At 38.6% G+C, this 18,393-nt stretch overlaps 1 protein-coding gene across 1 annotated transcript in view; it reads right to left on the reverse strand.

Annotated features, from left to right (window-relative positions):
- ROBO1 (roundabout guidance receptor 1) overlaps window positions 1–18,393 on the reverse strand; it is a gene marked incomplete at its 3' end in the record, with an annotated part of 647,376 nt that overhangs the window by 291,647 nt on the left and 337,336 nt on the right. Inside the window, exon 3 of the mRNA XM_029961508.1 lies at window positions 16,861–16,944. Coding sequence (XP_029817368.1) covers window positions 16,861–16,944 — 84 coding nt within the window. The remainder of the gene's footprint in view (window positions 1–16,860; window positions 16,945–18,393) is intronic.

Below are 18,393 nucleotides of genomic sequence, written 5' to 3' on the forward strand. Positions count from 1 at the left end.
GAATTCCTATTGATTTAAATCCAGATAGATTTATTTCCACTAGTTTTGATATAGAATATATTTGAAGAAGGGGTGTGGAGTTAGGCAGAGGTCAAATCCACAGCTGTATGGAATTCTAGGCATGGATCCATATAAATCTTTGTAAGGCTTAATCTTTCCTTTGAGCAGTACTGAGTAAAGGACTGGTAATCAAAGGCAATAGCCCCTGAATTACTGGCACCTTGGAACTGAACCACATCTCCATAAACAATTGTGAATTCATTTGTAACTCTATAGGTTGGAATAATTAATATAAATGGGACCACACCATTTAGTAACGTGCATGCAACATTTTAGTATGGAATAATTCGAGACAGCACTTGGCAAAGATCAACAGGCACAATTTAACTAAATTTATCCATGCCAAAGGGGGGTCTTTAATGAGATTTGGATCCTATGTAATTAACTTTTGCCAAAATAATGCTTCATCTACTGGCATTTCATACAAATCATAATGATTTCCCAAAGACATAAAAAAATACATCCCTATGTTCAGCACCCTATTTTTTCAACTGCCTGGTAAAAAAAAGCCCCAGGAATTTTATTGAGAAATCCTTGTATTCTTACTTTCTAAGTGGTAGCTAATAATACAATCCCTTCAATACTCCACTCACTTGAATGCAATGAAAATCTCTAGGGAGATCGTTTAAGAAAATTAATGCTATGGAGCTACTACATAAAATTCAGAATATCCTGAATAGCTTTTTGAAAGAGATTTTTGATATATATTGGGCATTACAGTAAAATCTCTTTAGTGAATTAGAATTTTCCATCATATCACACTGAGAGCCATGCAGTGTAGAACAAAAGGGTAGTATGCTTGATGTGGTAGCCACGAGGAACTTCTGTCAATAAATCAGAAGTTGACTGATCACAACACGTATACCAGGTACCTTTGGGGAACATAAAGCTGTGAAATGTAGTAAGAGTGTAGCAGTACAGTTAATTTCTACTATTTTAGTATTATATTCCCAGGCTTTCATTAGGCAATCATTCTTTAAAGGGAATTTAATTGTTTCGAATCCCTTCTGATTCTTGCCTGTATGTGAAAGGACACATTGAAAACACAAACAATTTCAGAATGACACAAAGTTGCTGCTTACTGCTTTTATTCTGTGGCACCTTTTTGGCTTTTTATTTGAATATTTTGTTTGAACGTTTAGTTTCTCTGCCAGAGGAGGTTGAGTTAAAGTACATTTAAAATTGGTACTTGTGTTGGCCATAGGTACTTTAAATTAGAAAAAACACACACAGGAAATTATTATAGAGGTATTGATTGTAGAGGCATTGAAGACATGCTGGCCTAATTTTTTTGCATCCTTAGGTTTTGCTAAAAGACTTTTCAGTGCTAGAGCACTGAAAGATTACCTTCAGTGTGACTATTTTATATGATGGGTCTGTTTATTGTATTTAAAACAAAGACTAATAAAAATACTTTTTTTTACTAAATGATATTAAATTATTGCATGTAATACTGTTTCATGTAATTTTTTATATATTGATAAATAATAATTAGCCCTTTCACTTAACACCATAGATAACATTTAGTCTTCACTAAGATAATTTTATGAATGTTCTTAGTTGAAGAATTCATTGGTTTGGAAGAGAAAATAAGGTGGGTTATTGTTTTAATTTACTAGTTAATGTTAATATTAATATGATAGATTAATAGACTTAATTTTAAAGAAAATGTATGCACTATGGAGATTTTTTTTCATTAATGTACCAGGAAAGTAGAGTTTGCTGTGCCAACGGCAGCATATTTTAGGTAGGTCTATTAATCTAATATCCTTGCCAGAATAAAGAAGAAATGTGTAAAAAAAAGTAAAACACAGGAAAGGATCTACTACTAGATGTATCAGAGTAAGATTTCATTTCCCAGAAGAAGGTTATATTTTCTATTTCCCTGAAAAACTATTCAAATGAGGTCTCATTAGCCTCAGTGGCTGGTGCTCAAGGTGTGCTGCTAGGTTTGCTAACCTTTTGATTAAATCCCTGGAGGTCTCTGACCTAATTCTTCTGTGCTGACCATCTAAAATATGTTCTGATGCATACTGTTGCTAGGGTAGTCCCAGAACCAGTATAATTAGTGAGCCTTAAGCTATAGAGTTGAAAAGGGAAGAAACCATTCATATGGAAACTCACACCCTTGGTGTCTCTCCAAACGGAATCAACAATCATCAGCGCAACCCTGGGCGCTTTTAATAAAAGCTTGTAAGATTAATTTTCTATTTAACTCTCTTTTGGGTTTGCTTAACAAATATTGAAGTTTACCAATAAAAGAAATGATGTAGACAGAGCAGAATCAGATGTTATTAATAATTGTACAAAGGAAGGATATTAGAAGTTGTAATTGTCAGCATTTTTTCAAGTGCAATTGTTATTTAACTGTGTTGGGAACAAAAGATGTTCAAGTACTATTAAAATATTTGAGTTTGGGTAGGTTTTACATATATTGGACAGAAGTAGTCACCTCTGGCTAAGTAAAAAGGAAGTTCCTCTGTGCTTTGTTTTGAGCAATATCACTGAACGTTACAAACAATGCAGGTCAAGCTGTGGCTTCTCCATCAGTCCCATTTACAGAATCATAGAGGGTTTGGGTTTGAAGGCACCTTAAAGATCATCTAGTTTCAACATCCCTGCCATGGGCATGGACACCTTTCACTAGACCAGGTTGCTCAAAGCCCCATCCAGCCTGGCCTTGAACACTTCCAGGGAGGAAGCATCCACAATTTCTCTGGACAATCTGTCTGTTATAGGGCAGTGCATTCCTTATCCTGACCTAAGAGCCCAAGAAACAGATCGGGGGTGGGAGTTGTCGCTTAGCTGAGACCAGCTACCCCCTTTATCTGCTGCAGCATATTTTGTGCTGGTCCTGTTCTCCTCTCTCTTGTATTTGTTACTAATGGAGCTACTTCTGAATCTGGGTTTGATGAGCACAGAAGGGAAAGGAGAGGAAAGAGGGATGAGGGCTGGTAGGGACGTTGGGGGAAGGCCAGACATAGCAGGTATATCCCAACAGCAGGAAAAGCAAGAGGGTAAGTGTGTTGTGCCAGCCCTCTCCCATTACCTTGTGTTGGACAAAGACCCTTGGTCAAGAGCAAGGGTACAGGCTCAGGACTTACACACTTACTGGCAGCATTTCTGGGTCTCTATCCCAAAAAACAGAATCTCTGAGCTTAGAGCCCCTAGTGTGGTAATGCACATGTGTTAGAAGGTGCTTGAGGAGAAGTAAATAACCCCAGTGCCTTATCTGCTCATCACTCTTTCCCACCTCTTCTACTCTACGTCCATGGGGACACGTAGAGAAGACCTTTTCTATGACTGCAGTAGTACACCTGGCAAGGGGACAAGGGAGAACATGAAAATTGATTATGTCCCTTTATGCCTCAGGAGGAAAGTTGAGGATAGGCAAGTCTCTCGCTAAATAAACTCTTAAACCAGGAAATGTGCAGTGTTAAAGAAAGACATAAATACATGGAAATCAGAAGTCTGCATATGATATTTGTCGTGTCATGACTCTTGGTAGCTTATAACCAACTAATTACACTTCTACAGAATACAGAGAAGTGCAGGAAACATTCAAACTGTTCCGGTCCTCCTCAGTTTCACTCTCAGACTTTCATTTTCCTTCTGCCCATTTTCCTTCCATCCTTCTTCCTTGTAGTGACACTAAGAAGCCAAACTCACTGACTCAGCAGGAAATACTAACTGAATCATTTGTAAGGAGTTCTTTTGCAGGGAAAAGATTGGCAAATCACTTGAGCTCTTTTAACTCTCTATTGTTGTTCCATTACAGTAGAAGAGACAAGTGGCCAGTGAGTATTTGCAGTGCTTCCCTCACTGATTTCTATGTAATACTTAACTACAGATAAGATTCTACTTACATGGAAATTTCATTTATTCCAAACTACACCTTATTTCACAAGAGAGGCTCAATATAATCCAAGTTCTTGACATGACTCTGTACTGTATGCATATGTTTGGATCAAGTGATTTCAGAAGAATCCAGAATAAATTTTTATTCCACCGTTCTCATCAAGTAAAAGGTGAAAAAAAACACACTGAGATACAAAGGAGCAAATTCAAAAGAGGTTCTTATTGATTTATTAAAAAAGCTTCTTATAAGAGAAAGACTTTAACTATACTGATAAAAGACATATGTAAAATCCACTTTTTCTATTATTTGTGTGGTCTAACATAGTTCTGGAAAAGTATATTGTTTACCCCTAATGGAAAAGACAAATAAATAAGCAAACCAAAAAATATAATTGAGAAATGCTCCATACTTCACAGGATTGGACTCTTTACTATCTTGATAGGGGAAAGAAGGAAACTACATTTCAATAGCTGCTAGAGGATTTAATGTCCTATGTTGTTCTAGTTGGACTTGTGCTCTCAACTAAGCATTTAGCAATTGTTTAAAAATCTTCCCACAGATAGTATTTACTGAATCCATTCTTGCTGACATAAACTGACTGTAGTTGGATGGGCATTGGGTCAGTCTTACCATGAACAGATGTGTTGTGGCAACAGGGAAATTAATATAGGCAGCAAGAGATTGTAGTGAATCATAATTTCTCATTATGTTTGGTTCAAGCTGTGTCATGACGGATGTAAAACACTTCCCAGCGCTGCTCTGCCCTGCCAACACCACTGCAGAGCCCATCACAGGGACACAGCTTTAGGAATGCTAACTCAGCCATTTCAAACTGCAGCACTTTGATACATTTGTCTGCCTAAATACAGCCGTCCCTGCTTTGATCAGGCTGCCAAAATAAATGCGTCATGACGCTTTTTCTTTATCTCAGTTCAGCTTCTGGACAGCAGACTTGAAGAGCATCTGCAGCTACAAAAAGAGCTTAACCTTAACACAAGGACACTCTCCAACCAAGGAAGAAGAAAAGTCATAAAGGTGCCATCTGGGTATTACAAAAGAATTAATTATTCAGATTTTAAAATTAGATGTGTTCACTCTTCAGAGAACTTTTAGAGACCTATATAAGAAATAGATCTCAGTAAGTTTATTCTTTCTAGGTATTTACTGTCATGTGGGTTTAAAAGAAATAAATCATCTGTTCTGTCTATTCTGTTCTCTTCTGAGACTCCACTCTCTTGATAATATTTGTAGCTGTCTTGGTTTGGATCAATATTCAGCATGTTGGTAAGCTCAGAAACACACAGAAAGTAGCCTGAAACACTTGTGTGTACACCTGTGAATAAGCCTATAATTGACTTATATTGAATTTAGGTATAAATTAATTGGTTTATAAAGCACATAAACAATAGAAGCATATTCTAACACACCTGTATGGCAAAAGCACATTGATTAAAGTTCTTATATTATAGGATCACAGACTGGTTGAGGCTGATAAGGACATGTGGAGGTAATTTTGTCCAGGTCCCTTACTCAAGCAGGGCCACCTATAGTTGGTTTTTCAGGACCATGTCCGAGTGGCTTTCGATTATCTCCAAAAATGGGGAGTCCACAACCTGCCTGGGAAGCCTGTTCCACAATTCAGCCATCCTTGCAGAGAAAAAGTGTCTCCTAACATTCAGAGGGAACCTCCTGTGTTTCAATTTGTGCCCATTGCCTCTGGTTCTGTCACTGGGCACCACTAAAGGAGCCTGGCTCTGTCCTCCTTTCACCCTCTCTTTAGGTGTTTGCACACACTTTTGTGAGATCTCCACATATTATTGCAAACTTTAGTGAACTTTTGAGTCATACTATCTATTCTTAGTAAGCTAAAAAAATGGCTCTCTATGGTGATGTGCTGAAGTGAAGCCTGGACTATGACTACCCTTCTGTTAGCTATGTAATCTCATCTCTTAAGAAGAAAGCACACCTCCTTTACCTAAACAAACATTTCCTCCCAATGTTCCTCACTTCATTATAAATTCTTCCCCCTTTGGGATGGTTATGCTGTTTGCCTGGCTAGTATGCCCTTCAAAGATCTTGAATTTTGAACAATTTCCATCAGGAACTGTCTGGAATCAAAACATTGTGGTTACTCAGATCTTTATTTTTTTCCTCCAAATCTTCAACACATTCTTGCAAAGCCCCTCAAATACATGTGTGTGTGTATACAAAGTGCTGAGCGTGACCGCCATATCAGCTCTATTTTTAAATTTAATTTTTTTAAGAGAGGGTTTATTTAGTTTCTCTTTGCATACTATCTGATTGTTTTGATCATGTCCTGGATGCAATTTTATTAATGAATTCTTAACAAACCCAGAAGTATGCATCTAAATTTTGAATAAAAATCCAGTTAACTCATGCGTGATACTGTAAGTTCAAGAACTGAAAATCATTAGAGTTCATACTGTGTGACAGTGTTCACAGTATTCCCACAAATTTCTACAGTATCTTTCCCAAATAAACTCTCTATTTGATCCATTTTATAATAGTCTGGGAGGTATAATTAAACAGCTAAAGTTTTGAAGGAAAAAATAGCCCCAAAGCCATTTTCTGCCTACTGTGATGCACTAATGTGATGTTCATTAAAAGTGATCTCTAAACTCCATGTAGCACTTCAACAATACACAGTAGTTTTTCCAAGTGAAACAGGCATGTTGCTCCCCCACCAGACTTTTATGCTAAATTTGCCATTTGAGGTTTTGTAACAAGTCCAGAACACTAACTTTATAATCATTGATCAGCAATTTTGTGATCCCTTCAACCTTCTTTTTCCTTTGCCTTATGATTCCTGTCAAAGTTTACTGCAACATTATCCATTTGGTTTTAAGAAAAGTTAAAGAAAAATAATCTACATTTGAAATGATGAAAGGCCTCATTACACACCAGAGCACAAGCAAAAAAAAAATTACTGAAATGGAAGCAAATTATACTTTGCTATCCAAAAATTTAAATCTACTGAAAAACAATTCGGTTTTCCTTGGATGTTACTTGTTCCTAACAGAAAGAGCAGAATTTTGTATTTGGGTTTACACTAATCCAGAAGGAAGATAGAGGAATTTATTCTGCTAAAGATTAGACAGAAATTAATGCAGAAAACTGTTTTTGCAGAGGGTTTTTTTTTCAGCAGATAAGTTACAAGTGTGTGAATGGGCTGGTTATTCCATTTCAAGCTTAGCCAAACTGCAACACTCCTTTTTCTGATGGATATTCAGAAATTAGCCATGAAAACAGGAAAATTAATTTAAAAAAAAAGGAAAAGAGGAGGATGAAACAACTGAAATGTATTACTTCACATGAACCATCTGATGGAAATAAAAGGAGGAGTCTAAGAAGAGGTAGAAAATCTAGTAAAAATGCTACTGATTTGGAAGAGATGATTTCAAAATATTCATAGTTAGACAAATATGTTTCTGCTTATATTTAGAAGTGCAAATTAATTTCGTATTTTCTGCAATAAAGAAAGCAGCAGTGAGTTTTCATAGTACTTTTTTTACTGCCTTTTAGGAAGGATTAGACAAAAGCCCCATAAATAATATATTGTCCAGGAAATTGTACCAGAGAAAAACATCTCCTTTCTTATACAAGGGTCACTGAAAATCAATACAGTTCCCTCTAAAAAGCTCTGTACAGTGTTTTAACACTTCTGGGTGATGGTTCAAGTTGTTACGGTTTATGGACAAGCAACATACAGGAATCACATACACGCACAAAGAGCTGGAAATAACTGGCTGGTAGCAATTCCAGAGGGATCTGATAAAAATAACTGTGGATCTTCTGATAGATGTTAATGTATGAAGCTGTGATGCTGGGACAAGAGTTGCAATTATAAACAGTGCAAACAGGGGAGATCAGTTTTGATGGGAAATGCTCCACTGAGAGATCCTTTGTGTTTTTAGACTTCCATGTATTGGGTTCACCACTGTCTCCCACAAGATTCCTGTATCCAAGTAGAGACATTATGGTCTGGATGGGTGAACCACCACATGAGTAAAAATTTTATGATACATTACCTCGAAAGTTAATGGTTGATGGGCTGCAGCCTACCCAGAGGAGAACAACAGGGACCTCCAGGTCTATCCTGGGACCTGGCCTGCCCAAGGTCCTCATCAGTCCCCTGGAGAAGAGAAGGAAGGGCACTTTCCTCATGCTCACAGGCAAAACCAAACTGGGAGAACCAGTCCCCCTGGACAGAGCCAGACTGGCTGGAGGAACGGGCCAAAAGGAACATAATGAAATTTAACAAGGACAAATGAAAAGTCCTGCTGTGGGAAGGAAGGACCCCCTGCATCCACACAGGCTGGGTCAGCCAGGCTGGGGAGCAGCTCTGCTGGGAAGGCCCTGGGGCTGTGGGCCAACAGCAAGCTGAGCATGAGCCAGCAGCCTGCCCTGGCAGCTGGGATGGCCAGCAGCATCCTGGGCTGTGTGGATACACAGGTGGTACATCAAGGAGAGGGATTATACCCCTCTACTCAGCACTCACATGGAGTACTGCACCCAGGTTTGTGCTTCCCAGTACAGGAAAGTCCTTGATAAATTGGGAGGAGTTCACCAGAGGGTCATGCAGGATGGTCAGGGCTGGAGCACTTGCCCAGGGGACTGAGGAGCCAGGGCTTGTTCAGCCTGGGGAAGAGGCAATGACAGGGGGACTGACAGGGAGGTCACTGAGGAGGTGGAGACATGCTCTTCACAGTGGTCCATCTCAGGGCAAGAAACAACAAGCTTAAGTCAAAACAAAAGAGGTTCAGAGTGAATAGGAGAATTTTTTTTCCCTATGAGGACAGGCAGGCACTGGAGCAGGGTTGTCCAGAGACGACATGTCTGTCCTTGGAAGTTTTCAAGACCTAAGTGGATCAAGCCCTCAGCAGCCTGGTCTGACCTCATATCCAACCCTGTTTCTTCAGCAAGCTGGACTAGAGACCTCCAATCATTGCTTCCAACCTGAATTAGCCTGTAAATCCATGATCCTACATGGTAATTATTTTGAAAAATTATCAGCAATGTTAATACCTAAATTATAGAAAATACATTTCAACATTTTTATTTTTCAGTGCTACTCAGGAAAGTGAATTATTGTAGACACAATAAATGAGTGTTGTCATCTATACAGTGCATTTCACAGCTAAGTATTTAATGTAACCGTGTGCATTACTAACTTCCTGCTTCTTTAAATAAAACAATTTGCCAGGCTAAAACCAAAGACTCACTTGTATAACACACCCTGATGAAGATGGGGGGTGATCTCCTCTTACCTTGCTCATCCTGTGATAATCCATAATCTTTTGACCTACTGGCAGAAATTTGCACTTCTGAACATCTTCACAAATTGCTTTGCATACTTAATTCACTGAACTGACAGCAGTGTCTGAGGGTAATTTGCTCTGTCTTTGCTCTTGCTAGGAGGCCCTCAGCAGAAAGCCTCTCATCAACTCCAGGGGTTCCTGTCTGTGACAGCCCAAATGGAAAAGAGAGAGTATAAAATGCTGCGAACACATTTTGTTTTGATTTCACTTGTCTCACGATTAATTAGGAACACGTGAACTCAAGATTAAAATGCTCACCCTGGGGAATCAAATCTAGCATGAATGGCCTATCACAGCCTATCACAAATTTAAATCTTTGGAAAAGAGATTTCAAAGTCCTGTCTGAAAACTTCTCTAGAACCTGCTGCAGTATAACATCCTAAATTTCTATCCTAAATTACCCAGAGCCCATTTTATAACTGCTTAATCTATTGTGAAGTGGTAACATATGAATAAAAGCTTAGAATCATCCATTATATAAGCACACATTTTGAGCACTGTTTGAAGATAGGCTATTTGTCAATAACTGAATTTCTTCAAGTTGAATAGTCAACACACTCTGTAGGTAACTTTTTTCTTCTATTAGTTCTCTAAAAAAAAAGAAGGCTGACAACAAATGGCAGTCACATCTCCCTTTCATTCAGGCCTCTGTCAAAATAAGTTTTCTATTCCCTGATTATTTTAAAAGCCCTTTCCTACACCTTCTCAAGTTAAAATTCATCTTCCTGAAATACAGTTGTTTAGACCAATTCTCAGCTATATAGGGGCATTTACTACTATTAAAGTAATTGTTAGACAAACTCTTCACACAATATTGTGGCTTTTTTTCCCCTTTTTTTTGGTGGGGGATGGGAGAGGAGGGGATGGGTGTCGCTGTGAATTGGTCTGATGGCTACAAGAAAACTCACTAACCAAGTTAAGAAACTTGGGATTTTCCCATTGCTTCCCATTTTAATAAAAGCTCTGCCTTGAAGTATAACATTAACTGCAGGAGGAGATTTTCTATGAACTTTTTCATAAAAAATGACAGTGCAAGATTTATGTAAGTGGGAGTTCCAATATTGCTTCTATAAGTTTTACTTAAATTATTATTGCCTGAACATTGCTATCATTGACAGGCAATTCTATTGATTGGTGTTATATTTACATCTATATTTTAATACATATTAAGAACAAATCCTCAGTATTTGTGTCAGAAGAATGCTTGCAAAGAGAAGCACAAAACTGAAAGGACCTTTCTGACAGTTTAGATTGACATGGGGAACAGAGAGATTGCTGACAGACAGGAGCAGGGGATTTTTTTTTTCTCTTTCTTTCTTCTTTTTTAAATAAGCATAACAGTATCCATCTGTTCCTGGATTTAGAGTGCAGATGTACTCTAAGAAGTAACTTTGTAAAATTGGTATCATGGGGCTCTTTGTTCATTCTCCCAGTGACTCAAGAGCGCACTTGCTCAGCTGGTAAGTTTTAAAAAAGAGAAAGACTACAGAAAAAGGTCTTAACTGCAAGCTTTGCATGTATCCTGAGATGTAAAAGTCAAGCTGAAGTCTACTGTGTATTACCACTAGCAACGAGGATTCTGTAACTTCAAATAAATTAATGTGGCTGCTCTCTGATCTAGTGATTTGTTCAGCTCTGTCAGATGTCTCTTGGTTCTGCTGTGCAGACAAGTGTTTGTTTTGCTCTACAGGTTGTTGGCATGATGAACTCAATGCAATATAAGACATGTTAACAGTTTACCCAGGATTCTTGAATGGGAATAAGATATTTTTGGTTTTTGGAGATCTCTAGCTACCTGCTTCGCATCAGAAATGTCAGCCTGCTCCAAATCAGAGATCCACACTCTGCAACCTAAATCTTCATCCAGCACTTTTTGCACCCCATTAACCAAACTGCTGTTTGTCATGTGCTTTTCCCCAATATTGCTCATTCTTTCTAACTAATCCTTAAACAAAAGATAGTAATTTAGAAGAAATAGCAAATTTTCTTTCCAACATTCTTGTCATCCTGTTGCATATTATAGCTTTTTCTCCTCTCCCCTCTTCCTCTCAGCCACAAAATTTGTATGCACATTTACTATCTTTACTAATCTTAAAAAAGAAATAAAAATACTCCATTTCTCACACTGTTAGTGTAGATTTTTACCTTTGATGCCAAAGAAGTATTTTCTTGAATGTGTTTTCTGAACTACCACTTTTCAAAACAATCACTTGATAATGCATAGCATAACCTGTGTAAAATTACTGGGTTTAAGGAAGAAATGTCTCAGAAATGGCCATGAAATGAAGAGAGATTTCCTCTTGATATCTTGAAATGTTCACTGAAGGCAAGCTGTTCTATTTGACATGGGACAAGCAGTGATCCTCTACAAACAATTCCCCTGATCACAGAGGAGACAGAGTAGTAAAAAACATAGTAGTAAAACTACATAGTAGCAAAAAACAAAAGTAATGTGAGAAAAAGGGAGGGCATCCCCTATCATAGAAAAGAACATCACCACAATATTTTCATTATTAAGATCAGGAGCAAAAAAATTGAAGACTAACTTCAGCTCACAGGTGGGAAACTTTGCATGCTGGAAGAGTCATTTGAGAAAACTAGGGAAAAAAAAAAGTATTTGGAAATATCCCTTTAAAAAGTCATGAATCTACTTAATGAGGAGTAGTGATCCTTGCCTGCAAATGTTTGAATATAGAGTGTTAATTTAACAAGCCATCATTCTGGTTTCTGTAGCACAAGTGATACTCTGTGATCTGTTAAATGATCCCCAATATTTATGTCACAGTTGATTTAACAGGAAATGTGCTACTTCCTGGGATATCATGCATGCACACACTTCAATAGCACAGCACAATGCAATCTTAGAGATTACTCTGCAGCCATTGATTATGTGGAAAATAGCTGAGGCTCATACTTAACACTTACTGCCCTTGCACTATTTTGGGGAGGAAAAAAAGAGGCCCATTAGCTAAGAGTGAACATTTACTTTACTATTCAGGCTGGCAAACCACATGTGAAATCTGATGTGGAAATATTAACTACTTTAGTATTTTCTTGAAAATCTGCTCTAACGGGTAAATATTAACCAGAAAAGTGTTCTTAGTAGCTTCAGTCAAGACAGTTTTATCCTATGATCTTCAGGTTTCCTCACTCCATGCTACAGGGTTGTGGCTCTCAAAGCTCCTTCAGCACTAGAGAACAGCACTCAACACATCATCTGCTCCATTTGGCAACTAATCACAAGCCTTTCTCTTGGAAACCGGGATTTTATTTAAGGTTCTTCCTTCTATGACCTTTTTTTGCCAAATTCTCTATCTCCAGTGTCTTAACTAGGATGATTTTCCATATTTCTCCTCTGATATACAGCAAGAACTCTCTTAGATATTTTCCTCAATTCCCTTCTTTCTCTGTTTGTCCCTATACTCTTCTCCAGGACTTAGATTTTAGGGCTTCTTTACCCTCCAAAATAGCTGTCTAAACAATAGGCTTGGTCTGACATCTCCACAGCCTAAACCTGACAAAGAACTGAATTCCTACTTGCATCTTCCATTCCACTGCCTTCCTTTGCCTTTCCTTTTTTTTTTTTTTTTTGTATTCTCAGGTGCACATTCCTGTCAAGTGATTCTCATCTGAACACATAGATCTAAATCGATGGAGAGGTGGAATTACTTGCAATTGTTTTTAGGTATCTGTAGCACTTCTAGTCTCTAAAGTCCACTTAAAGTTTTAGAAAGAGAAACAAGCATAGTTATACAGCACTTCAGGAAACTGCTTTGGATGTCTTCCTTAGGACAAAGTAAATACAACACAAAGTAATCTAAATCATCAGCTTTTATCATTGTGATTTAGCCTGTTCTTTATGCACATAGTTAAGAAAGCTATTTAGATTTTTGCTATAACACATATTAACTATGCAATTATTTTCCATTCTAGCCTTGACACTGTGAATGGTCTTTTGTGAAGATGTAGAAAAGGAAATCTTTGTGGATCATTTCTTTAAACTGACAGAGTTACAGTTAAAAGTTTTTGTGGCTTTTTTAACCTTAAATCCTTTGATGGATCAATCTAGCTACAGATGTAGCTGGATTAAGCATGTTTAAAATGATGCCTACATGGTCACATCAGCTCTTATATGTTTTTTTGTTATAGAATTTTTCGGGTATTAAATATGCAAGAGAAACCCGTCCTTTAAACTCCTTCAGTCTAATATCAGTGTCATGCATATGGAACAATCCTCAGTGGCTGAACTTCCTTTCTTGATTTGTTATTTAGTCAGTCTCTATTTGTATCTATTACAAATACTCTTTGAAAGTGATCATCTTTAATATAGATGCATATAAAGCCTCTCCAGTTGGATCTACAGTTAATAAATAGTAATAATTATTTTGACAATAAGACCCTTATGATTTAGAAAAAGTGCAACATCTATAAGATGCCAGTTTACTGCATTGATTAGGGGTAATAAAAAAAAATAATAATCCAGAGTTCAGTCCTATGACATAATAAGAATCATGAAAAGTCAAATAGAAGTTCATAATTTTCCTGTAATAGAAGTCTTGAAATTTATCAACAACTCCAAACTTGAAACAGTTTGGTTTAGCATCTCCTCCTTTTCCCCCTGAAATCGATGTGTTTACTGTTTGGTATATGGTTACTTCTGCAGTTAAGGGCTCATATCCACGATGGAGACAACGAAACCGAATGGGATAGTCAAAATTCTCCTGATTTAGGAGAATAAATAATTCTGATAAAGGGGGCTTTAGGAGAGCACCCCGAAACACTCCCAACAAGTCACATACGTCCACTTAAGAACAGTATGAAACTCCTGCATATATTCACCGTGAAAAACATACAGGGAAAGAAAGAGATGTAGGAAAAATTTATAATCTTTAATCCTGAAACTTCCCATACAAGTAAATGCTTTGCTTATATACCTCACAGATTAACTTCCATGGAACTGGAAGGAAGATGTGTCCTACATCACTGCTCTCTGTATGAGTAACAATGTGTGATCATATAGTATGACAGCAGTTATGAGCTTGTTTGGGTTTTGTCCGTTCGACACTACCTGAAGATAAACACACAATTAAAAAATAAACTGCTGATTATTTTTGCCCATGGGAACAGACATCCTGGACTTAATCTGAGTGATTTTAGGAATGAATCAGAGAATTTTCCGTACAAACAATCTCCTGGAATGGTTTTCCATTTGGAAAAAGGAATTCTATAGGTAAGAGAGAAGACAAAAGTGATCTAAGAATACTTCTGTAAAATCCGGGAATTCCATATTAGGCCCCTAATTAGAAAAAAAAATGTAACTTTACCTAAAAGATTGTATTACAATTAATGTTATTTTTAAACAACCTTACTGATTACTACAGAAATCTGTTGGACTAATTTTAATAAATACCACATGGCTTTTCCATATAAACTAAGGTATACACCCATAGTGCAACTGATTACTGTTACATAGTGGAGAAAAAATACTGGATCATTAAATCTTTATATATGAAGAACTTGGTCTTTCCTTCATTCAGTGCTCACTCAAATAGAGGTACAAAATCTCCAATTAAAAAGAACCAGCCATCCTCTAGGTTTTAATTTTTATTCAGCTTGTGCTTCCCTCTAACTTGGTCCTGACTTTCGTGCTGGCTCGGAAAACGCCTATTAAAATATGGCCTAGAGTTAAGAACCGCAGCCTCTGGGGGACTACTAGACCAGGTTTGATTTTGTCAGCCCTCTCAAATGACCCCATTAGTCTCTGAGAGGCAGGTTAAACAGCTGCAACACCCCACAGAGGCCTTTCTTTGGATGCAGCGCCCAGATGCTCACGTGCACCTTGATGAGGGTGAAGGATCCTCATGGGCAGACACATGCAGAAGGGTCTGCGCTCTGCTCGGGTTATCCTCCCATGTCCCCATGCTCAGAGGGGAGCTACTACTGCCTTATATGCCTTAAAAATGGCCCTGCAAGGGGGGGGAATGACAAAATCTCTGTTGTGGAGCAGCACTGCCTGCAGCCCCTGCGCCCTCTGCCCACCATTGCCCACCCAGTGCCCTTGCCACGGGAGGTCCTGTGCCAAGCCTCCAGCCCTGCTCCGAAACACAGGAAAAAATTAGGAGGTCTCCCTCTAAAGTCTTATCCACATTCCTCTTGTGGCTAAGGGGGCTTTTGGAGGGCACATGGAGGGCCTCCTCTCCTTCCTCGTGGGCAGGTGTGAGGCTGTTGGGTGCGGGGATCTGCCAGTCGAGGACCAGCTGCAAGCCAGGAATGGGCAAGGGGCCTGGAGGAGAACTTATTGCTCATCTCTAGGTAAAACTAAGCCACTTTATTAACAAAGGAATGACTTGTGGTCCCAGGTATATTAGTGGCTGTTAAAAACACAAGACCTAGGGATCGTGATTCCCAGCTCTGTTTCCTGAGAGCAAAAATCTAACTTAAAGGAATAAAAAAGCATTCCTTAAGCTATATTCTGTCAATATGATGACCCCATATGCATCAGTGGATGTACACGTGCCAAACTTGGAGAGTGGAGGAGAGAATTTAGAAAAAAAATTAATAGGAATATCCAGAAGGTAGAAAAGTCTAAATAATCCACATGGAGCAGAGTTCGTGCTATGTTTTCCTAAGAAAGCATCTTGACTGAGGGGAAATTTGCATTGCTTTGCTTTTTTACCTTTTCAGAAAAAAAAAAAAAAGTATTTTAAACTGGAATAGAATTATGTACTGAGGTTTTAAACCACATGCAGAGATGATTGTGAGAGGCAGGTGATGAAAGCTGCAATCATTCTAAGTGGCATATAAGAGACCTGAAGTTTTATGAATAGACAAGAAATTGCTCCCTCTCTCTTACACCTGCCAATCCTCTTCTTGTGCCCTGTAAGACTGTCTTAGCTATGAATATCTGATTCACACTGGACCTTCAGTAGTTCATGAAGACCCAGGACTCTGCAGCTGAGCCCAGGCTGTGGTCAGTAGCGGGACTCCTGGAGCTGGGTAACATTTCAGTCTGCAGAGGAGTTACAGAATTGGGTCCCTCAGAGATCACTGCTGCATCACTCCGTATGGTGGCTTTTCTTATTTGGCCTAGAGACATGTTTCTCTAGTTTATGCAAAGCAGAAGTCAACGAAACAGATTTTTATCCAATCACAGTTTAGTCTCACTTGGATTTTCTTTCCTGCTGCAATATATTTTACTTTTGTTTACAACAGAAACAAAGCAAAAAAATGCCCTAAAAAAAACTCATGGAAAAATCCCTGTGGTCTTTGGAAAAAATTTCTCTGAGAAGATATATTGCCTCATGCACTAATATATACAGTTCAAAGGAAAATAATGGGTGCATTGTTTCAACAAGAGAAATTTACTTTAAACGTTTAAATAATTGAAAAGTACTGACACGCACAAGGACAGTCATCTTGGTTAGTTAAAAGGCACAACAATATTTCCCAACAATATTAACAATGTTGAACTTCTAAGGTGATGGTGAAAGATAGCCAGCTAGCAAAGATGATTAAAGAAATGTGTACAGGTGGTAATGGCAGATGTAGGTGGAAAGTGTCAGAAGTAGGCAGTCAGGAATATTTTGGAAAGGTGCACTCTACCTGTGTAGCCCAGGGAATTGTCGCCATTATCAGAGGTGGGGAGTGGTGTCCCGCTGTCGTTCCCCCTCTCTAGGTCTTCGGAGTCTGTCGGAAACAACACCAGAGCTGCTGATGGGGTCACAGGAGTAACAGTAGTTGCCATTTTGATCACAACACGTCCAGACACAATTAAATCCACACATGACAGCAAGAGCCACAGTGCCAGCGCACGGCACACCTCGTCCTTCCCCCGCCTGCGTGGGGGAGCCCAGGGAAAGGCGTCCGGGAGCATCGCCCGGGGGTCCCCAAAATGCTGCCCTGCCGTCCCCCTCTGCCCACTCCAAGTGTCCCTCTGCACCCCGCCAGGCACAGTGGCCACCCTGCTCACCAGCCAGCGCAGGCTGCGGGGAGCATATGGGGCCGGGCGGGCAGGGGAGCTGAATGCTAGCATTGCTAATTTTCCACCTTATTGTTAATCAAAGCTATTGACTGTGATCACTCCCCATCATCGCTTCATCTCCTGGCAATTACAGACTCAGGGGACTTCACCTCTTTGTGGGGAGGAGGCGGAGGGGGGTGGGGGTGGTGGCTGTGTCTTGGCAAGCAGGAGGGGGGCTGCTCTACCTCTCTTTGGGGAGATGGGGCAGGGGAAAGGGGTAGAGCCCCTCCATGAAAAGGCAACAGTTTAGCTGTACAAGGAGCAAGATGCATTTTCTCACTTCAAAGATGATTGCAAGGAAACACTCCATTTTAATGTCACATAGAAAAACAACAACAAAAAAAAGGGAAGGCAGCTGGTCAGCTAAACACATAAATGAACACGTTTTAAGACCCCAAGATAAACTGCTGATCAAAACACCACAAAGCACCCCGAAGATAACTCATAATAATGAACTAAATCATTCAAAGCAAAAAAAAAGAAAAAAAAGAAAATCCCACTTGCTCTGAAAACAAAACAACACAACCCAAAGGAATTTGTCGTCAACATGACTACATATTTTTGCTTTTAATGTAAAACTGTTTATTAAACTTAAATCCTCTTTTATTTACTTTTGATAGTGCACTGTCCAACAGATAATACCTAAAAAGAAACATTAACATTTTGTTCAGAAAAAAACTGCAAGAAGCAAATCTCTTTGCAATGATATCACTACCACAACAATAGGCTGCTTATTTCTTTTGCTCTGTTGACAGGTGTCAGATAATTTATTAATTATTGTAAAGACCTTGAATAGGAAAAATACATTTTGCTCTCCCACACAGACATATTCTGGACTTCTGTAATGACTGAAAGTAACTGTTCCTTTACAATAAAATCCACGTGCTGCTAAAAATCGTTCTGAACTTTCACAAAACACCTAAAGCAACTATGTAGGAAACTAAAATAGAAAAAAAAATAAGGAGATTTTAATTTTTTTTCTAGATGCCTAATTTTCTAGCTCAGTCAATCTTATTTTTAAAATGTGATGCCAAACATTCATTTTCTCCATTTGTTTTTTAAACAATCTTACAGAGACAACATCCTTACAAATCAAAATATTTTTAAAGAATTGC

This window comes from Manacus vitellinus, unplaced genomic scaffold, assembly GCF_001715985.3.
Source record: "Manacus vitellinus isolate BGI_N305 unplaced genomic scaffold, ASM171598v3 scaffold_35_pilon, whole genome shotgun sequence".
NCBI lineage: Eukaryota > Metazoa > Chordata > Aves > Passeriformes > Pipridae > Manacus > Manacus vitellinus.